The sequence below is a fragment of the Bolinopsis microptera genome, chromosome 10, assembly GCF_026151205.1.
Source record: "Bolinopsis microptera isolate Bmic1 chromosome 10, MBARI_Bmic_1.0, whole genome shotgun sequence".
In the NCBI taxonomy this organism is placed as follows: domain Eukaryota; kingdom Metazoa; phylum Ctenophora; class Tentaculata; order Lobata; family Bolinopsidae; genus Bolinopsis; species Bolinopsis microptera.
Window position 1 is genome coordinate 13,308,793 of NC_087081.1, and position 23,322 is coordinate 13,332,114.

Consider the following 23,322-nt stretch of genomic DNA (forward strand, 5'->3'; position numbering starts at 1 on the left):
TTGGGGTTACTTTTACAAAATCTTACCAACAGCAGCAGCCTCCATCTCCGACGAAAGAGGCCTCATTCCTCTGACTACAGTTACCATTGGAGCCTCATATCTTATAGGATCAGCATCTTGGAATTTTCTCTCAAAATGGTTGAACAGCACCTTCTGCATCGTCCTGCAGTCGCTCATGCTGCTGGCATCGCTGGCTATATCCATACTGATCTTCCCAAAGGGTGCTGCGTCTGGTATAGACATATCAGGTGAGACCTACATAACACCTGACTCCATCTTTGTTGTCGTGATCTGTGCTCTGATTGGATTAGCTGACAGTGGGATAAGCATCACCTTCTACACCGTCTCTGGCATCATCTTCGGGGAGGGAACTTCTTTGGGTTACGCAGTTGTAAATAACGTGTTTTACATTTTCTACATCTTCTCGATGTTTGCACCGTCCCTGTTTGACCTTCACTCTTACTGCTATACCACGGGAGCTATGGTTGTGGTGATGTGTGTTGCAATGACTGTCGGACTTAGGAAATTCCTTTAAGTAGTTCACAGATCCCTTCTAATTTGAAAGAAACAAAGTCTTGGAGGAACTCTCAAATAAGAAGAAGACAATATTATGAACATGCAAAAACATTTAGCATCATCTAGATCAGTCAAACTCATTCCTGCCATTGTCTGGACACAGACAATGTTAGGACAGTGGAGCCTTTCTAATGTATTATTTTGAAAATATATTTAATTTCTTAAGGGCAATATTGTTACAAAAACGATGACGGTCGGAATTAGAAAATTGTTTTAAAATTGTTTATTTTAAACTCTTATCTATATTCTATACGAATTCAACGAACTGTATAAAAAACAATACCGAACTGACCCACTGGTTTTCAAACGACCTGCATATTGTTAGTGACTAAAATTGGGTGGAATCTTACTTACTAAAGTAAGTTTCAATCTGTTACAATCCATTCCACCCAATAAGCGCATCACTTTCAGCATTGATCTTCACCAACTGATGGTGGTCCGTTAACTAAAACTAAATTGCCATCCTCGTTAACATCTGCATCATGGTAACTGAAAACATTGTGGACATTTAACCTCCCTGAGGTTAGCTTCACGAACCTCCCCGGGGCTCCGTGCCTCTTTTTATCGTAGCCCTTAACCTGCCTTTAATCTTAGGTTTGTCGTGATTAAGATATATTCCCGTACAAGTAACTAGTTTGAAACCTGCTGCTTTCATTCTAATAAAAACGTCTTTGTGCTCAAAAACCTTGAGCTCAGGATCCCATCCCCCGATTTGTAGGATCGGTTCAGTCCTTGCCATCCAAATGTTTGAATTAAGTTCACATCTAAAGCACTGTGGAAGTTCGGAACGATATGGTTTAGTTTCTTACAAGTTCCAGGAAAATACCCCAATTTTCTGAGGGATCCACCGAAATATCCAAATTTCAGTGAAGCTGCATAATTTGTCCTTCCAGCGAGCTGACCACCAACAAGTGTGGCATCGGTCGTGTCCAAAATTTCGATCATGGTTTGCATGTCTGTTGTGTTCATAAACAACACGTCGTCATCTAAAAGAAAGAAATATTTTGTTTCAACCATTTTGAGGGCTTGGTTTCTTCCCTCTGCTATTCCCAGATCCTCAACGTCACTGACAACGTACGTCAGTAACGGATACTGAGCTAACCGATCTCTGATATCTTGAGAGTAATTATCTGGCCCGTCGTCGTAGCAAGCTATCGGCAAGTCATAACCATAACTATCTCTGACTGACTGAGCTAAGCGAGCAACTTAATGGGGCCTACGGTCAGTCTTTACTACCAGAGTTACACATTCCCAAGGTTTTGTACACCTTTGTATTTGATCCGCAGGCAGTGTTTCTATCGGAGATATTCGTCTGTTGAACTCACAAGCTTTGAAGTCACAGCACTCATCGCTGCGTGGTATTATCGCTGAATTTTTCAGTAATTTTCTGTCCTCTTGGAAATACGACTCCTCTGATAGAATAACTCGAGATCTATCCTTGTCAAAGTTGGTAATACCAGGACCGTTGATACAGACAAATTTCTGGTGTCTCAGTTTGACCAATTTTGGATCAACTCTAAATAAAGGGGTGATGAAGTGTGGTACTGATTCTGAGTGCGAGTTCCATAATGACCTGAGCCGTATATAGGAACCATTGACTAAATCAAAGTAACCAATGCCATCGCTAAGGTCACATTCTTGCAGATGGAGAGGTTGATTCGTGATAGATCCCTCTTCAGATTTAGAATAACCAACACACCCACCAGTTCTCTCATAGATCAACTTGTGGTCACTATCCAGGCTAAAAGTTTGCTCCACATCAGGGTCACAAAAGTAAACTTCCAATCGTCTACCATCTGGGGAATCAATACAACGACCTTCATTCCATAGCCGTATCTGGTGTTGATAAAAATGATAGTCGGTGGTTCGGAACCGGATCTCTGTATTTGTTTGGTAGTTATGTAGGGTGATGATTACGATAATGACCCATACGAGAAGTAGAGTAACAATTTTTGTATTTCCAGTACATCTGAATCGTCTTCTTAACTGCCTTCATCTAAAAATATCGAGTAAAAACATGAAAGAAGTAAAAACGAAGACTGAAATTGACATATCTTAATTTTTAAAACGGTATTAGTCGTTATAGTGCAGTGGTCGTTTTAAATTGTGTTGCAATAGCCAATAAATTAGCTTTCTTGTCAACTTTTGTAAGTGTAACTTGTTCGGTTATTGTACAGGGTGTTTTAAAAGTCTTGCAATGATGTTCTTTTTGGATAACTTTTACTACTACTACTACTACTATGTCGGAGCTAAGTCCGATCTACGCCAGAAAACCCCCTCCATATATCCCTGTCCCGCATCAGGGTTTGCAGTTCCTCTTTAGAGTTCGTCCCAACTTCCTTCAGTAACATAGACATGTAGCTTTGTCTTGGTGGGCCTTGCTGTGCTCTACCGTGCGTAGGTTCCCATAAGACTAAATCACTGGCAAGTAGCTCAGGATGTCGGATGCAGTGTCCCGCCATTTTTAATCTTCTGCTTCGTAACTTGTTTGAAAGCCTTGGTAGGCTACCATACAAAGTTATATTGCTGACCTTGTCCTTCCATGAGATACCCAGCACCATACGCAACATCTTTGTGTATGTCCCGTCCAAACGTTTCTCTTGAGCCTTTGTCAGTGTCCAGGTTTGTGATCCGTAGAGCAGTACTGATTCACAAGCCGCTATGAACAATCTAATCTAGAGGCTCTTTGAGAGTTTGGATTTCCAGATATCCTTCAGTCTATGTAGGGCATCCCACGCTTTTCCCTTTCTAACCCTTATCTCCCTATCTGTGCTCTCAATCCAGTAGCCTAAGTAGATGAAATCATCTACATTTTCTATGGCTTCCCCGGATCGACTTTGTATGTCGCTTATAGATCGATCCTCCATATTCAGTGTCATGACCTTGGTCTTGCCTTCGTTTATGTGTAGTCCCACGCTTGCTGCCGCCGATTCTACTCTGAGCAGGAACTCGTTAGCCTTGTCCATGTCCTCAGATATAAGTGCTATATCATCTGCAAAGTCCACATCGGTGATGATCTTGGGCTCCACTCTTCTGCTTTTTCTACGTTCGAGAGTGAGTCCAAGCCGCTCCGCATCATCGCCTATGGCTTGCCTCATACAGTAGTCGATGACTATTGCAAAGAGGTAAGGTGCTAAGGTATCACCCTGTAACACACCTGCAAGTATCTCGAACAATTCAGTTTCTCCGTCTGGAGTTAGGACTTTGGCCATTGTCTTCTCGTACATGAGCCGTATAAGCTGCACGATTTTGACTGGAATGCCGTAAGCTTCTAGAATCTTTAGCATTTTCCCACGATGTACACTGTCGAAAGCCTTCTTAAAGTCTATAAATGTCAGAACAGCTGGCAGTTTCCAACTCTTGACACCCTCTATAAGACGTCTCAGTACCAATATCTGCTGAGTTGTTGACCTTCCTGGTCTGAATCTATTCTGGTTTCTGCGCAGACTTGTCTCGATTTCTGGCTTCAACCGGTTTAGAACCATCTTGTTTAGAGACTTGGCAACTAGGGATGACAAGCTTATTCCCCAATAGTTCATTGGTTCGCTAAGGTCGCCCTTCTTTGGAATTGGTATGATGTTGGCAGTTGACCATTGGTCTGGTTTCTCACCTTTCAATAGAGCATTGTTACAGAAGTCTAAGACAATTTGATCATGGTCGCATCGTTTTAAGACTTCTGAGTTCTGGGGCTATGTTGTCGTCACCCCATGCTTTCCTTTCCTTTATGCTGGACTTTGTTTTCCTGTAATCATCCAACGTAAAAGGTTCTGTTCCGATATTCAGAGGTGGGTGGACTGGATTAATATCCTCTTCCGCGTTCTCTACCGTCGGTGGTGAGCCGAGAAGAGTAGCAAAATAGTCCTTCCATTTCTGAACCCTTTCCGTTGGTGAGTTTTCCTTGATTTTGCCAGTATAATATGATGGAGCTTTACCCGTGATCTTGTTGATCATGGTCCAGCTTTTAGCATGTCTGCCCTGCCAACTTGCTTCCTCCAGTTCCCGGACCTGCCCCTCCAGCAGTTGCTCTTTTGACTGCTTGATAATCATCGCCTGGCTTCTGTTTGCCTTCTTGAACAGCTATTCGGTTGTCTTCTGTAGCATCTGAGTGTTATTTTATGCTACATTCCCTCAGCTTCAGCCTGGCAATCTCAACACTTGGAGTCGCTGAGATTTTACATCTTTTCTTTTTCTCCTTTTCAGGTAGTAAAAGTCGAGAAGTTGTCCTATTCGCATCAATAAAGCATTGGTACCTTTCTGTTGCCGTCTGACCATCCTTTTCAAGTATGGAAAAGCGGTTTTTAACTTCCACTGTGTACCTCTCTGATTTGATTTGATTTGAAACTTTTACAAAATAGCAAATATACAAATGTACAGCAAATCGAACAAACATATAAAATGGGCCGAAATGTATAAATGCTATAAAGCGTGGGTCAGTGAAACAAGTACAGAGGACAACTTTCAAAACAGGAGTTTTATGGCCGCCCAAAGTCTCAATAACATCACCTCCACCTAGTAATAAAATTATGAAATATGAAAAGTGTGAAACAATCAAATAATAAAATATTCAAATTATATAGTTGTCTCTTAAATACAGATAACGTCCGAAAATTCTTAAAATAATCATCACTCCTTCATATACTGATCAGTGTCCGAGAGACATGAATAACTCATGATGACTTCTTATCACGGCTACATACCTTCCCGTACCGGATGTAGTGGTCGAGATGAGTCTGTTCAGCCCTCTTCTTCTTCAGGTCAGTGACCAGATGCTTCCTTGTTGCTCGTTCTTCGCTGGATCTGTCTGGACATATCCATACATCTTTGTGCGTCTCCCTCAGTCTCCCTGTTTTCATCAGAATCTGATGAACCGCTGTTGAGCTTGGGACGGTGATCTTGACTGGTCGGATAGCCGTACTACCTGGCCTCTTCCAACCGACTCTAGTCGCTTCGAAGTGAGGTTTCTCCCCGATCTCCTCCAAAACTGCGGTAACTAGCGCTGGAAGCTGTTCTTCCTCCTCTTCTTTCAGCCCAAACACGATCAGGTTCTTGCTCCTATCCTCCTCTGCAGCGACACTCTTCATCACCTTCTTCAGGATTTTAATGTTGCAGACCGTACCACATGCACTGTTCTGTTGAACAGCTGCACTATAGTTCTGAATCCCTGACTCCACCGTTGTTTGCACTGTCTCCTCAACAGACGTATTAAGCAACTGTAGTTGTTCGTCCTTCTGCATCAGCAGCTGGCCCTGCAGTCTGATCACCTTTTCTTTGTCTGCTAGTGCTTCCGTCTTGAAGCACTCGATGATCTCCTTCAAGAGATACTTCAAGAGATCTCCTTCAAGAGATACTTTGCCGACGAACAAGGTCCACTGCATTCACAATCCAGCCAGACAGAGTCTGTTTATCCTTAGTCTTGATCTTTTCACGACTTTCGTAATCAATATCTCTGTAGTCCATATGCAGGTCTTTTCCTAACTGAATAGACCAGCGTGCAACACAGCCTTCCACATCTTCCTGTTGATCATAGTTGAACTCCTTAATCAACTCTTGGGATCGGGTCAAAGTTGGGTCATCCGCCATAGTGTACTTGTATAGTAATGTAGTGTGTGTAGTGTGTGTAGTGTGTGTAGCTTACGTTGCAATTATCGAGCTCTCTTATCTTTTGTAACTTTGCGATAAGTTCAGTTTGCTGCTACCGCGTAGTAAGCCTTTGCGTGTGTATACTTGTACATTACCATACAATGTACACCACGGAGGATGATTTACATTTGACCCGATCTCAGAAGAAACTCAAGGATTTCAACTATGAAGAAAAGGAAGATGTAGAGGGCTGTGCTGATAGATGGTTCACTTCGATGGCAAGACAACTGAAATTAGAAAACTTCGAACTTCGTGGAGATATGGACCAAGAAATACTCATGTCTCCGTCTATCTATAAAAGGTATATGGCAGAATGGGTTATGCAAGCAGCAGACCTCGTACGACGGCAGAGTAGTCAGATGAGCGCTATGATGGAAATCGTTGAGTGCCTCAAGACGGAAGCACTAGCAGACAAGGAAAAGATGGTCAGGTTGCAGGACCAGTTGCTAGTGCAGAAGGACGAACAACTACAGTTGTTTAAGACGTCAGTTGAAGAGACAGTACAAACAACGGTGGAGACAGGGATTAAGAGCTACAGTGCCGCTGTACAAAAGAACAGCACAAATGGCGCGGTCTGCAACAGTAAAATTCTGAAGAATGTAATGAAGAGTGTGGCTGCAGAGGAGGACAGGAGCAAGAATCTGATAGTGTTTGGACTGAAAGAAGAGGATGGAGAACAGCTTCCAGCTCTGGTAACCGCAGTATTGGAGGAGATCGGGGAGAAACCTCATTTTGAAGCGACTAGAGTCGGCTGGAAGAGGCCAGGTATCACGGCTATCCGACCAGTCAAGATCACCGTCCCAAGCTCAACAGCAGTTCATCAGATTCTGATGAAAACAGGGAGACTGAGGATGGCTGATGCACACAAAGATGTATGGATCTGTCCTAATAGATCCAGTGAAGAGCGTGCAGCAAGGAAGAACGTGGTAACTGACCTGAAGAAGAAGAGGGCTGAACAGACTCATCTCGACCACTACATCCGTAACGGGAAGGTCTGTAGCCGGGTTAAGAAGGCACCATGATGACGTAATTCATGTTTCTTGGACACCGATCAGTATAATATGTACTTGTAGGAGTATTTTAAGAGTTTACGGACGTTATCTGTATTTGAGAGACAATTATATTATATAAATACATTATTATTTGATTGTTTCACACTTTTCACGTTTCATAATTTTATTACTAGGTGGAGGTGATGTTATTGAGACTTTGGGCGGCCAAAAAACTCCTGTTCTGAAAGTTGTCCTCTGTACTTGTTTCACTGACCCACGCTTTTTAGCATTTATACATTTCGGCCCATTTTATATGTTTGTTCGAATTGCTGTACATTTGTATACCTGCTATTTTGTAAAAGTTTCAAATCAAATCATCTCCTTCAAGAGATACTTCAAGAGATCTCCTTCAAGAGATACTTTGCCGACGAACAAGGTCCACTGCATTCACAATCCAGCCAGACAGAGTCTGTTTATCCTTAGTCTTGATCTTTTCACGACTTTCGTAATCAATATCTCTGTAGTCCATATGCAGGTCTTTTCCTAACTGAATAGACCAGCGTGCAACACAGCCTTCCACATCTTCCTGTTGATCATAGTTGAACTCCTTAATCAACTCTTGGGATCGGGTCAAAGTTGGGTCATCCGCCATAGTGTACTTGTATAGTAATGTACAAGTACACACGCAAAGGTAAACTACGCGGTAGCAGCAAACTGAACTTATTGCAAATTTACAAAAGATAAGAGAGCTCGATATTTGCAACACAAGCTACACTGATTACACACACTGATGCTCTTGTAGAGCGATATCAGTTTTAAGTTTAGACCAGTCCAGAACCGGAGCCCTCTTCTCCGTCTTGCTTATCCGTAGACTAAGCTTTACCCTTGCTACGACTACTCTGTGATCCGAGCCAATACTGTGGAAACTACCATATGCTTCGGATTTCTTGACGGAGTTCCGCCATTTCTTCCGGCAAATGATGAAGTCGATTTGAGATTTACTTTGACGCATATCTGAGAGATATGTCCAGAGTTTACCTCTTCGCTTCTGAAATCTGGTGTTTGTGATTTCTAGCTGTCGCTCCAACAGCATATCCTCTAGCAGTCTACCATTTCGGTTTGCTGGACCCTTGTGGAAGGATGTCCAGTTTCCTGATGATGAGACATGCGCATTGAGGTCTCCTACAACGAATAGTAAGTTGTGTGCTGGTATCTGATCTATGGCACCACCAAGACTGTCATAGTAGCTTCATCGACAGTCTGCATCGGGCTATAAGTCACAATAACAGTTGTGACTGGGTTCCCTGCAAAGTTGGCTACCATCGTCCTCCTGTCATGTGAGTATACACTAATCAATGAGTTGAATACTGTCGTTTTGTCCAAGACAATACCAACCCCACCAGCAGCCGCCCCATTGCTGGTTCTCCATGCCGAAATTGTTATGAGGTGAGAGCTGCCAAGATCGACACCTTCTACCATACCACCCATCTCGATAAAGTAGAAGACAAACCGGGTTATCTCCCTAGGTATGTGACCGACGGTATCTAATATAGTCTTGTAGGTACCTTCGTACCTTATCTGCACAGCGCAGATAAGCTTACTGTATGAAAAATGGATTTAAAAATTATTTGCTAAAATTATAAAAACTTCAAAAAAAGATGAAAAAATTCGGATTTTTTATGGTTTTGATTGCCTTTTAGCGTTCATATTAAAGTATTAATGTCCGTTCATAATTATGTCCGTTCAAGTAATGTCCGTCCAAATAAGGTCCGATAAGGTGGTCATCTTGTGAATTATTATACATGACCTGACTGCCTGAGCTTAAATGCCTAATTCCGATAATGCCCAACGAATCCATTATGTTGATACCAAGTTATACATGTAGTCTATTGTGATGAAGGGGGCAGATGTTTATTACACCCAGCTATCAATGATGGATCGTTGTACACTGTTGCGCGGGCTTACTCCATTTAATTTCACCATTGTTTGGGTTGGGTAATCCCTGAGCAAAGTGTTTCGCCCAGCTTTCAATGATGAATTGTACACTGTTGAGCTGACTCCGAATCTCTCAGTGGCTATTTTTCACAGTACGCACCATGCCAATAAGTGCAATTATGCCGTACAGTACCGTAAAATGGGGGAACTTCGCCATGTTTTACAGCTATTTCATGTTATATTTAGAAAATGCGACACGAGTACTTGAAAAAGTTTATAGCTCATATCAACAGGATTGGTAAAGCAAATGTTTTCGTATGAACCACATCAGCCACGCATAAATAGTCAGCTAGATTCATGGTGCCACTGGAATCAGAGTCACTTCGCCCGGGATGAACTACAAATGTAGTAGTCGAACTTCGCCAATACTCGAAATTGGAGTGCAATCCACATAAAGTGACATCCAAGTCATCTTCATCACCTCAGTTGACGTTTCTGTAATATGAATGTGAAAATGTGTTTCTAGATCAAAACACGCAGTTTTTCTAGTAATTCTAAATCATGACTCAATGTAAAACTAAATTGTAAATATAGGGCCTGTCATGATATCATGGATCGCTTAGGTTCCACACTTCCACCAGGATCTGGTATTCCTCATAATTGTGCGGCCTCTATGTATCGTCATCATCGTCGACATTAAATTATTTATTGCACCTTGCATACACCCCGACACACATCATTATTCCTATTTATACCCGCTGCATACCATGTATTTCATGTTCATTTCATGTGTTCAATTGGACACAAATTGCTAATAAATGCAACTATATCATGTTTAAACTAGCAAACTAGCTGAAGACGATTTAAACATGTATTTTGATAGCTCTGTTACCTGTTACTAATTAATCGATAGGATCATAATGTTGATTGTATCGATAAAACATTGATTTAAAGGCATAAGAAAGCTTTGTTGAGTTCTGAAACCAAGTTTAATCGATTTCTCGTGCAATTTTAGGTCAGGAATGGTATCAAAATAAGTTTATAACAACGTCGATATTTTGGTAAATTTCTAGCTTTCTGCCAGAAAATATTCGGTTTCTATCTAGGAGGTAATTAGGTATAAACTACAGTACATTGAATGTGACTGTATTTACACCCACATTCACAAGCATGCAAGCTCACCTGGTCCAATGAGCGGGAAACGGACAAAAACCTCTGGTGACGTCATAGTCACGTGACCTCAGGCTCATAATCACGTGACCTCAGACCCGATCAATTGGGTTCTGGCCTGGTCAGACCTGTGTCACCCGATCTTGATCAATGTCTGGAAGGCTGCAAATTTTCACATGCCAAATTCACAAGATTCTTAAAGAGTTGAGCGAGATGACGATACATAGAGGCCGCAAAATTATGAGGACTACCAGATCCTGGTGGAACCTTTAAGCGATCCATTATATCACGATAGGCCCTACGGTGCGTGTGATAGGAATGAGGATCATATGCTGCTTACAAGTTACCCAGTGGATCCACACACTGCATACGTGGCTTGAACTAACCCGAAGGAATTATGATCAGTGGATCACTTCGAAACACGTGATGTGAACCGACGAATCGTATTCGCAAGATCACTTCGAAATAGGTGACGTGAACCGACCCGACGAATCACTTAGCCAACGCTTGAAAAATCTCAAAGATAACTCCCTTGTCTCCTTAGCTTTCAAAGAACAGATGAACATGAAATTGGACTAGTACAGGGGTTTGGAGCCTGTTCTCGCGCTAGACCCTTGTTTCTCTACCGATCATGTCACAGCCTACCGCACACTCAAAAACAATCACTCCAACTTTAATTTTCGAAAGAAACCCGAGTATCGCAAAACCACCAAAAGAGGACTTTCTTATTCACAACGGTTTCAAAAAACGAATTCCTCCGCAATCAACACAACCCATCGGGAGTAAAATATTCACATGACACCACACGTCATTACTAAAACTTTAGAGAATATTGGGGGTCCTGTATCAACACTTCTCGGAAATTAGAATTCTATCGTGACCTAAAATCCAAATTTAACAAAGAGTATTACCTAGACAGTGTCATTAAATATGCAGACCGTGCTAATATCACAAGACTGCGGATCAGTGCACATCGACTCGAAATTGAACTTGACCGATATAATCAAACTCCTCGTGATAAGCAAATATGCTCCTGGTGCAATATAGTCTTAGGTTCTGGTATTATTGAGAATGAAGATCATTTCCTTAACCATTGTGATCTTAACGCTGCATCGAGGCGAAAAGTCCTAGACAAGATCCAGCCACTCATATCAAATCCAATCAAACCATCTGCGACATCTTATTCTGTCCACACTGTCATCCCTGGAGCAAACGTCCTCAAATTCATCAGCAACAACAGTGAAATCATTGAATTAATCACGAACGAAAGTCAAGTCCACCTCACGAGAGTCGTTGCTAGATTTGCCACTATGTGTTTTAACAACCACAAGAAATTCATCGACTCTCTGGCCAGTACATGAACACTGAAAATCACTGTACCAGCGCTTTTGTTTCTTTTCGCGCAACAACGAGTGCAAAGTGGCCTGGCTCAAGCATTACAGCATTACAAAGGCGACTGTAAACAAAATATTTTTTGTCAAAATCTTTATTTTTACTTTAGTTTAAGTTATATTAATATAATAAATTCAAATCTTATGATATTGTTATTATCTTAACAGTTACTATTGTAGCTCAAGATTTTAAATTTGTATTCCTTGTATTCCTTGTATTCCTTAATCATCATTGTTAATGGTCCATAAAAAGGATCTGGATAGGATGTGACCTGAACTTGGAAATATTAAATAAGTCAGGATATTTTGTCGCACTAGAGTACGCTACCTGGATCGAAGTGCGACACGTACTGTAGTACTAGTGCGACAGAGGGTGTTTTTGTCGTACTTCGCACAAGAGTACGTGTCGCACTACAGTACGATTACCAATTTATCGTTAGGGTTAGGGTTTCAGCATATGAGTTTGTTAAGAATCGGGTTAGGGTTATGATTGTGATCAGATAAGAGGGTTACCGTTAAGGTTTCGATAATCGTTCAGGGCCAGCTGGCAGCTAGAGAACGGGTTAAAAAAGTCACGTGACAGTCGAGTGTAGAGTGATTAATCATCATCCCACCACTCTTGACAATCAACATACCATGTTATTGTTATGATGTTGTATATGTTTCCACATGGTATAGGGCAACATTTATATGTATACATAAGTTTGAAAAAATGTACTACTACTAGCTATTATGTTTTGTACTCTAATCTATTTTGTGTATATAAAACAATAATACCAATTGGCTCATGCCTGTTGAGTGCCCGGGGCGATAATACCCGACGCTTAGCCTTTATAAGCGGGAAAAAAAGCGGGATGATCAGAATCGATTATTCTATCCCGACTGATTGTTCTATCCCGGAGCTGTTTATAATATGATAAATCCTTATCTAACTACATGGGGATTGGGGCTTGTTACAGTTGCAGGGCAACTAGGTTTTATTAAACAAAATTTAGTTCTCTCGACATGAGACTAATATCTCCATGAATAAAAATCTAACCGACTATAGCTAAAATATTTGTAATCTCAGAAACATCTGCAGAGAAATCACCTACCCGTCCTCCTAGAACACCCAAGTCGTCTGGTAGCGGCTTCTTCAACTTCTTCAGTGGCTCAAAGAAGCCAGATGAGGAAGAGGATGCAGTCAAAAAGGAAGTGAAGCACGATGAGCCGGAAATAGAGGGAGGGCCTAAATCAAAAGGTTTGCCTCGAGGGATCATCTCAGTATGTGTCAAGTTAACGATAGCATCTTATTCTTAAAACATCTTCCATATTTTAGCCAATTGAATCAATGTAAATGCGCACAATTCGATTCTGTGCAAAATTGTAAAGTTTCAAAAAGGAAACAGGAGCTTGATACAAACTTATGTTGAAATGAAAATTATTAAATGTATGCTCAACACAAACAGGTATTTTAGAAAGGATATTTGGGAGTAGTGATGAGCCGAAGCCGAGTCCAACCCCTCCACCTAAACATATAGGACATCTAAAAAAGAAAAGATTGGCACCAGAACCTCCAACTAAAGGCCATGATAGGGTAATTATGTCTATGATAGTGCTATTTATAAAGCGAATGAATGCTACGACCAATTAACTGCTTTAAAAACAATTTTGCTTAAATTTTATAATTTTCTAAAGGAAGTCGTTAACAGTTTTAATGGTTAAAACTCATAAATTATTAAAATTCAAAAGCATTATGTCATTAAACTATCGATATAAATAGTTTATAAATAACTTTGATTAACTGAACCGAAAATCACACTATAGTAGAGGCTCTTACGGGCAAAAAGACGTGTTTTCTGCTACGAGTTTAGAGACCTAACCGCTAATTGGACACAATAGTATGATGTCTAAGGATCGATAATATGTTAAGAAGTATAAATTTGGCCTTATTAGTCACGTGCTATACCAATGCGCGTTTTAAACTTTGACAGTCTATTACTCTAAGGCAAATAAAGTAATTATATCCATATTTTGTCAGCAATAAGATCACATTATTTTCTATTTAGTGTGAAAATATGAGCTAGAACGGACATAATCTCGCTGAGTTATAGCTGTTTGAAATTTATGATGAACGCGCGGGTGCCAATTGATAACAACTAAATGCTTTTGCGCGTAGTGCGCGTCGAAAATTTGGCAAAAACGCTTGCGGAGTGACAATATTCAAACTTCGATTAAGTATATGAAGTGGGTACTTCTCGGAAAGGAAAAATTTAGGCAAACACGATGTGACTATTTTTGGGTTGATTTAATACAACTGCAAAAAATTATTCAAACTTAAAGCAAAAAAGTCAAAATTTTTACCACTTTTTTGGATTTTTACCTCAGAACAAATAGAGGGATTTGTTTTATTTTTATACAATCTTGTGCGGCTGTCTTTTAGCTATCTTTATGCAAGTTTTGCCGACATGCCAACAAAATTAACTTGCTCAAAATATCAAAAAACATGGTTTTTTGGCCTATTTTTGGCCCAAAAATCGGTTTTTTTGCGATTTTACCCCAGAACAATCAGTCCAATCATCTTGAAACCACTTTCAATCGATTCTACGGTCAAAAATACGTCTAGTAAGGTGTATCTGGGGTCCCTAACGTATCGAGCAGACAATGCCCGTAAGAGCCTCTACTACTATCCAAGTAAAGTAATAAATTGTTTTGAGTATACGTTGCTCGCATGAGTGGCAGTTCTGCAGTTTTGTCATACCTATAATGAATGTTTCAACAAGAACCCAGTTGGGGGCTATCTTTCTATATATAAAGCGAGACGATATATATATGGATCCGTGCCATTTTACTGACACCAAAGCATCAACGTTAACGCGACATTTCCCCAAGAACCGTAAAAGATATACAACTGAAACTTTTTTGACTGGGTCAAATGCTTTAATGGCCTTCAAATCAGCATGAAAAAAATAAAAAATTGGCCAAGGAATAAGAATTTTATTGCCCAAAATTTGGACCCCCAAGTGGTGTCAAAAACGCGAATTAAATAGGTATTATTATTTTAGTCTCTTGAGTCTTGACACGACTTTATAGTAGCTATAAACAGGATTAAACAGGATTAAACAAGATTAAACACAAATTTGTCAATGAGAGCCCTAACACTCACGTCTTGACTATACATCAATAGAGAAATAAATAAATAAATAATGTGCAAGAGTGTTCTTTAGATTAAATTTTGTTTAAATCATACAAATTTAACTTCGTCAAATCTTTGTCGAAAAAGAAACAAGTGCGAATAAAACAATTTAATTCCCATGAGCATGTTCCAAAATGATATGATATGATGATATGAATTAGTAACCGAATATATATAATTATAGGAGCAAAATAAAATTTCTGTACGGTGTGAACCGGGAATTTATTTATTTAACATCTGACCAGTCTATATTTTTCAGAAACAATCTGGACGTTATGAAAACGTCACACCCTCTGAAGAGGATAGAAAACCTATGGTTTGTGTTTTGCTAAACTTCGTCCTTTTATTTTATTTACATATTTTATCTTATTTAATTTTATCTTATTTACATATTGTATTTTATTTGCATATTTTATTTTATTTACATATTTTATTTTATTTACATATTTATAAACTACGCAAACCCTTCACTTTGGAAATAGATATTGAATGGATTCTTTAATTACTTTTCTCGCCCTATTTTACAAACATTTTATGCATTATTGATAATTATCAGGGCCGGTCGTTCACATATTACGTAATCAATATTTTAGCATTAATCAAGACCCAACCCCCCCCCCCCCCCCCCCCCTCTTAACAGCAATATTACGTAATCATCAATCATGACTTGACCCCCCCACTCTTGACTTTTTTCCCTAGAAAACGCTTTTCAATTTCTTTACGTTTCATGTTACCCTGATAATGCTATCATGATGAGCCGAAATCAATGTTATGGTAATAAACGACCAAACAGACCCCCCCCCCCCCCCCCCCCCGTTATCAATCGTAAGCATTTGGAAACCAGCCCCCGCCCCATCGACTGATTACGTAATATGTGAACGACCCCTTAGGAGAGATTGGATATATCAAAAATAAGCGTGGAGAGAGGAGCAATTGCTGAGGAGAAATCACGAAAAGAAATAGAAAGTGAAAATAAGCTTAGAGCCCTAAGGGATCAAGAAATAGCTGACAGAGAGTTTATAGAAAAAGAAACTGAGGCTAGGAGGAAGGAAGAGGATAAGCGAAAACGACGAGGTTTCTTGAAGCACGATCTTTATTTAATTCAAATAACACCCAGATTTATTTAAAATGATAATCAGACAGAATTGAATGATTGAACTTTTATATTTATCAAGTTGTTTTACATGAAATTAAATCACAAATACTAAGTGCTCAATTTATGATTTAAGCGAGTATAGACGCTAAGTCAGAACGAGAGAGACGACTAGTTGATGCTACTGATCGAGCCAGGGAAGCAAGAGCCAATGACAAGGTCATTAAGGGGGAACTTCCGACTATGGAAAGGTATTACTATTAGATAATAGATATACCCTCGATTATTTAAATGAAAGTGTCATACGAATATAATTTATGTTGGGGAAGTTGAATCTTGCTGTTTAGTGTTTACGATATAACCAACTATAGCCAAGTCAGTAGCAGAATAATTGGAAATAAGTTGTTTATTAAATAAGTTCAAATTAATGACCATCTTGTGACATTTAAATCGGCAACATAATTAAATTGAAATGTAGCTCATAACCTCATGCTAAACCAGCATTTTATAACATTAACATTAACATAGCTTATAAAGTTAACGCTGGTTTGATCACTTGCTGAGCGATAAATACAATTTTCTATTTTACAGTTGGAAGGAGGAAGAGCGACTGAGGAAGCAAAGCTATGAAAAAAGGAAAAAGTACCAAGAAGAACAGGTTCGAACTATATTATGACAATTTCTTTTCTCGTACCTTAATGTGTCTTACCGCATGACCGAAAGGGAAACTTGAAGCAACTATAATGACGGCGCGAATATAGCAAACCCAATAACCAAACTGTATCACTTCTTGACATCATGACTTCACGCTCAGACACACTTAAAGCGAGAGTTCGCGGTACAAGAAGCTCGGGAAGCTCGCGAGAAACTGGAACGAGAAGAAGCTGCGCGACGAGCTGCCCAAGAAAAAGATCAAATAGATTCACTGGAACAAGAGCTGGCAACTCCCCGACACGTGTCTGGGGAAAGAGGGTTATTTGCGGAGGTGTCACCTGACACTGCTGATGCTCAAAGACAGGGTGAGTCTGACATGAGATTTAGAATTAGCGTCAAGTAATAGTATTTGACCTCGCTCTCCATGACAAAGATGAAGTTGTTATCCACGTCTAAAATTTTATCAGGTTACGCCAAACAGCGTCAGGGTCCATAAATAACAATTTAACGGACACATAATTTAAGAAAGGAGAGGTCTCCCATTAAGGTCATTATCCCTTTTTTGGTGGGCAGCACTGTTCCTCTCCACAGGTCTATCATCACGGGAAAGGAAAGCAAGTGGTGAGGTATTCAGGAAGCAACACGATAGTCTTGATCACGTCAGAGAAGATTTATTGAGACAGGAGGGGTTCGCTTTGGAGGTTGCTCCACAAGGTTTATATTTAAGTTGCTCCACCACCTCCGGTCCTGCATCTTAGCCTACGTCAGTTATGTATTTTCATTTGTCTCCCCACTGGCAATTTCAGATAATTGAAACTGCAATTCTAATTCTATAAGTCATGTCATCAATATTCAAGGATACACTATTTATATTCATACCAATACTGCTGTTGACGGACCTCGTGACCGGCCTTTTGTTCTGAAGATAGAGACTATAAGAATCCCTCTTTCACCATGAAGCTGAATTCTCTGAGTCTCTATTTTCAGGAGAATTGGACGAGGCAGCAACAAAAATTCAATCTGCAATAAGGGCAGCACAAATCAGACAAGCTCTCAAACAGCAAGGTTCTAAATTATTAAATTAGATGACAGTAACTATTGCAAGATGAATAACATATTTGTGCTCACAATTCGTCAGAAATGTTCATCAAATCTACAATATATTCACTAATAAATAATGGCATTTCATTGCTCCTATTAGTATTTCTTTTTTGAAATATAGATAGGAGAGTGCATGACCGTCATATAAATATTAACAAATCAAACTCTAGTAGAGGAAACGGAGGAAGAAGACGATGAAGAATCAGAGGAATCAGAAGACGAGGAATCTGAGTATGAAGAAGCTGAAGAAGATGCAACTGAAGCGGCGGAAGAGGTGGAGGAGGCGGCGGAGATGGAGGAGGCGGCAGTGCTGGCCGCCCCAGAGCCTCCTGTTCACGGTTAGTACGATACGTTTGAATATAAACTACCGGTCTACCCTGTAGGTGCCTAACCCTTTACTCATTTAGTCGATTTAAATTTAATGATTTATCCGATGATACTCCCAGACATTTTTTTCACAGAATATATCATCTTGATAATTATATAATAATAATAATGTATCATCTTAGACTTAACATTCCTAACATGCTTTATATTCTACAGAAACTATGTATATCAATATGTAACTCTTTAAACACAATTTCACTACAGAGCCCGAGGAGCAACATAACCCATGGGAGTTTGATATAGAAGAGCGATCACAGAGGTCCTCCAGACAAAACTCAGTCTCTTCAAGGAAAAAGAGGACCAGCGTCTTCAAACGGAAATAAGAATTAAAATGCACTCTTGGACTGAAGTTTAGTCTATCTCAGATGTAGCAGGCGATCGCCCAAATGACATTTTAAAAGCATCAATGTTCTCCTAGAAATAGAACTCCTAAATAGACAATATTAAATCCCTAGTGAAAGTGGAATGATCGACTGTGCTGCGATGGAATCGCTCAACCCCTTGGCGTTAAATGAGATGAAATGAGATAATGTTATATACATGGCACCATGGACGAACCAGTACCATGTCAGAATCAGTCAGACGAACAATGTTTGTTAATATGAAACTTTCGTAGATGTTTTGATCACGCCTATAGTTCCCCGCTCCCCAATTCTTCTAATGAAGTTGGTGCTTTTTGCGTGGCCATATTACTAGAAATGTTATTGGAAATGTCACGTGATTCTGGATACACATCATTTTGAAAGTAATTACTACATTTTTGTTGGACCAGTTTTTGCAACTTTGTTAAATGAAAAATTAAAAAGACTTTCTTCATCATGTGCCAGGAGCAAAAGTGGGCAAATATATACATTATACATGAACTTCAAATAAAAAAAGTTATTTACAATATCTTATAAAATTCATGACATCAGTGTATTACATGAACATCTGTCCTTGTATCCTTTTTCTGGGTTATCAATCTGATTCTGAGTTGTATTTACATGAGTAATAAGTGCAGATCTCCTTTTGCAAAATGTGGATATTGCTGACCATGAGCTCCCTCTTTAAAACAGGGATAACACAATTTTTATCGCGTTTTTTTTGGGATCCAATCCTAATCACTAACTGACAATCGCTCTGAAAAAATCCAAACGGATTGGCTGATTTAACTGACCGTGTCTTTGATCACGAGGTATACTACTACATCACATAAAGTATACTGTGACGTGGGAATGTGACGACGTGACGTCACGGACTCACGTGAAGTAGTGTGTGACGTCACGTGAGGGAATGTGACGTCACGTGAGGAATTCAAATGTGACGTCACGCTAGGTAGGTTTTGATTTGTTACGTCACGAGAGAAAATGTGACGCCGAGTAGCATCTCGCAAAGTTCTTTTCATCATGTAACACTTGCCACCTTTTCAACCTGAAATATATAAAATTATGAACAACAAATTTATAAACGGTTTCAAGAATAACAACTGTCTTAACGTTTCCGGATTTCCGTACTTAAAAAGCAAAATGGATTTCATTTCCAAAACCTGATAGGTTTTCACACGAGAAAATAAAACCTTGCGTTTGAACAAAGACAATTAAAAACTAACCTTACTGACTTTAATACTACTTGGAGGCGACACAATAGGAGCAAGACGTTGTCTCGAGTTGGAGGTTGAGACAAACCCGCTAGTGTACCCAGATCGGAGCGGGGGCAGGTTGTCGCTGGTCGTCAAACTTATCTCCTCACTCTGCGAGGTGGTGAGTTAGTTGTTGTAAACGTGGTATTATACTATACTATAGGTGGTTGCTAAGAGTAAGGATTATAGCAACTGTCTAAGCAATTATTGGTCTTAAGATAGAATGATATGTTTTTGGATTGATGATGGTGTATTAACATTATTTTGTGCATTACAATGAGAATAAATAAAATTTGCAGTTGTATTTTAAATTAGTTTAGAGTAGTTAAATTGGCAGAAGAAAACACAAACAGTCAAGAACAGGGACAAATATAATTTATGTTGTCAAAATTGTAATTTGTATCACACAACTGTTAATTTTACCACTTGCACCCACCTTATAATCACTGTTGATGGACAAGAACTCCGCAGTACTTGTAGCATTAGACTTAGGACGGAAGCTACCATTACTTTTAGAGGGTCTCACCACGACAAAGGATTTGATTGTTTTGCTGGAGTTTCTGGAGTCGGCAGGCTGGGAGACTGTGTTGCGAGCTACTGTTATCCTGGAAGTACGGGGGTGAGTGACGTAAAAGTACGGTAAGTTTAAATGTCGCATTTTAATGAATTTATGAGGCTTAAATTTTGGAGAAATAACTTTCAATGACAATATCCGACAAAAAGTAATTTTCGAACATAATTCAACGTCTGGAGTCCAGACGTTGAATTATGTTCGAAAATTACTTTTTCTGGACAAAGATTATGAGCAAAGTTCAAATAGACAATCGTAGAAAGATTCGTGGAACAGTAGGTTGAAACGAGCAAGATCTATTATAGTGAAGTTTAACCTGTTGCAGTCCATCTCCAATAGTTTAGGGATATCAGGAGTCCAGTCCTGAAGAGGAGCTGTCCTAGAGGCTCCAACCGACCAAGTGGACCCAGCATCAGGGTCCTGAGGTTGCTCCATGTTCTCCAGGTCCATACTTCCCTCAGTGGGCCGGGTTTGCTGGACAAAGGTTGGGGTTTTCCTTGTTTGGTTCTTGTTGAGAGTGTGGGCTTTGTAGGCTATGTAGGGTTTTATCAGGAAGATACCGGACTGATGTTCCAATCTGTCCAATTGTTTAGTCAGTAGGTATGCCAAGTCTTCTCTTTCTACAGCTAGATCGTCCATCTCAACTCCGTATCTAAGTGAGAGCAAAATAATGAAAAACAATTATATCTATTGTCTACTCATAACATGACAAAGTTTTGAGAGAGATAACATTTGAGCTGTGAACGTTTTGAAATTTGCATATCCATCTTCAGTTATATGAGCAGATACCTGTTCTTTCTCAGCAGGAACAGTTCGTCAAGTCTGGTGAGAACATCGTCTATATCCTCGTTAACTGGCCTGTTCATCTGTATATTCTCTGTGAAGAAGTGAACAAGTTATTCTCGGCTTAGCCTTGCTCTTTGAAATTTCAAACAGGAGTTCTCCATTCTCCAAGTTAGGTACACTAACATTATTCAAGTCTAAGTTAATCTTTTGTTGTGCATGAACCGGAACATTATGCTGTTAAATTAAGAGCGTGCATTAATAATAATAGCTCATAAGTGACATGACAAAAATGTTGATCATAAGGACAGTAGTCACTAGTCACTTCGCTACACGTGATTCCAAATTTGTCACTAATTGACTAATTGGTCATTAATGTAGTTACTTATTAATTCAATGTTAGATCCGACGTACCCTCCATGATCTGCATCCTAGCATGAGATATGTAATGTTTAGCAAGGTGTTGTAACCTCTTCTGTGGTATGTTCGTGTAATCGTTCATCATTGCGACCACCTCCTGCAAAAACGAGCATATTATAAATACGATAACGTCATACAATAAATGACTTCGTAAGTAATGCCACTATGTTCGTTCTTAGAATGTTATACATCGCTGGTGGCGTTATTGGTATGATTTCTTTTCGATAAAGTTAAACAGACGAATAATGCTCTCTATATAAATTATAATCAAAATTCACCCAAGTACTATGATATAATACTGTTATATCGTTATACTATTACATCGTTACACTTTAAGTAAATCTATTCAATCGAGTTTGACCTCATCACTAGTAGCTCTGATTTGACTTTTCTTCTTTGTCATTCTTTAGTTACAAATTTTAAGCTAACTTCACAATGAACGAGTATTAAAACTTAACACTGTCTTATGAAACAAAAGCCAGAACTACAAAAAGACAAGCAATCGACCTCAACACTTTACCTGAATGAGATCCCCACTTAAAGCTAGCACGATATATTATAACGGATAAATATTTAATAAAGAAATTAAATATCGTGAGAAATCTCGAGAACTTCACGACACAATACTACAATATGTTTGTCTTGAAGCTGAGTGATGACACAGCTTATCGATATTTGTTGGTCGTGCAGCTGTGTTCAGGATAAATATCTTTTTCGATAAGCTGTGCTATTAACAAATAAATGAAGATGCATGATGAAAAATAAAAATGGTGTTAAAAGCTATCGGCAGTTTATCGACATAAACACAGTCGGGCCCTGATATGGATATTAAAATATCCAAGAGATGAATTTTAATATCTGTTCTGCAGAAGATGGTTAAGACTTAGGCGCAGGTGCACTGAAGCTTAGCCATAAGTGATACGAGCGGTTAAGATGGTCAGGTTAACATGGTCGGGTGCCGTGAAAACCACCATTCTTATTAAACCTCATTCTTATCAAACCTCATTCTTATTAAACCTCATCCATACTATATACTCTTATACCAATAAAATGTAAATGTCGCATGGTTTGGCATCTGATTTGTGATGCAATAGATTAATAAGATTTGTACATGTATCAACTTAAGCGAGACGAAACATTTAGGAACGGCCATACAATCGTTAGAGTAATAAACCCAATCACAATATATAATAATGGTATTTTGTGAATTAACACTTAATCACAGACTTGTTGGAGATACTAGATATCTTGGACTGAGCGATCGCCGATCTTGCTCGAAGCCTACCCAAGGTAACCATTACTTAACCAAGGTAGGTACTTACAAAACAATCAGTTCAGCTGATAAAACGGGCCATGCTAAACCTGAAGGGAGGGTATTACCTCGTTAGTGTTTAAATATCGAGTATTTACCTCGTATTGTTTTGGTGTTATCTTGTGGTTGAGAACAGCCTGTTTAAGAGATCTCTTGTTGTGTTCCAGATCTGTGAAGGCAAACATTGCTGTGTACTGGGCTGGAGGTCTCCGCATCTTGCCCTGCAACAACACGTGTCAAACAAAGCACACCAACCAAGTGAGAGTCTCCACTTAGTGTAGATTCTCACTTCGTCCCCGACAATCAAATATTATCGACCCACTCACAATTGTGAAAAAATATACCTATTAAATCACATGAACGTACAAAGAGGCGGCGCTAATATTTGCACAAGCATGAGACAAACAATAAGGACAAACAAATAAGAGGTGATTTATTAAAATAGATCAAAGATACTATTAGTATCAGTGACACTAGAAGTCACTATTATTAGTGACACTAGTA

The 23,322-nt window shown here is 39.4% G+C and overlaps 2 protein-coding genes across 7 annotated transcripts in view; one reads left to right on the forward strand and one right to left on the reverse strand.

Moving 5' to 3' along the window:
* LOC134821645 (interaptin-like) overlaps positions 1-16,310 on the forward strand; it is a 42,979-nt gene extending 26,669 nt beyond the window's left edge. The window contains exons 15-19 of the mRNA XM_063832347.1: positions 12,786-12,944; positions 13,153-13,280; positions 15,139-15,195; positions 15,770-15,953; positions 16,109-16,310. Coding sequence (XP_063688417.1) covers positions 12,786-12,944; positions 13,153-13,280; positions 15,139-15,195; positions 15,770-15,953; positions 16,109-16,236 — 656 coding nt within the window. The 3' untranslated portion in view covers positions 16,237-16,310. The remainder of the gene's footprint in view (positions 1-12,785; positions 12,945-13,152; positions 13,281-15,138; positions 15,196-15,769; positions 15,954-16,108) is intronic.
* Positions 16,311-18,879: 2,569 nt separating this feature from the next.
* LOC134821821 (girdin-like) overlaps positions 18,880-23,322 on the reverse strand; it is a 54,664-nt gene continuing 50,221 nt past the window's right edge. For 2 of the 6 annotated variants that reach the window (XM_063832615.1, XM_063832613.1), the window contains exons 25-31: positions 22,917-23,039; positions 21,501-21,603; positions 21,093-21,180; positions 20,620-20,955; positions 20,169-20,337; positions 19,703-19,843; positions 18,880-19,524 (exon numbers count right to left, since the gene is read on the reverse strand). In XM_063832615.1, coding sequence (XP_063688685.1) covers positions 19,498-19,524; positions 19,703-19,843; positions 20,169-20,337; positions 20,620-20,955; positions 21,093-21,180; positions 21,501-21,603; positions 22,917-23,039 — 987 coding nt within the window. In that variant the 3' untranslated portion in view covers positions 18,880-19,497. The remainder of the gene's footprint in view (positions 19,525-19,702; positions 19,844-20,168; positions 20,338-20,619; positions 20,956-21,092; positions 21,181-21,500; positions 21,604-22,916; positions 23,040-23,322) is intronic. The other 4 variants (XM_063832612.1, XM_063832610.1, XM_063832614.1 and 1 more) reach the window with 3 other exon arrangements.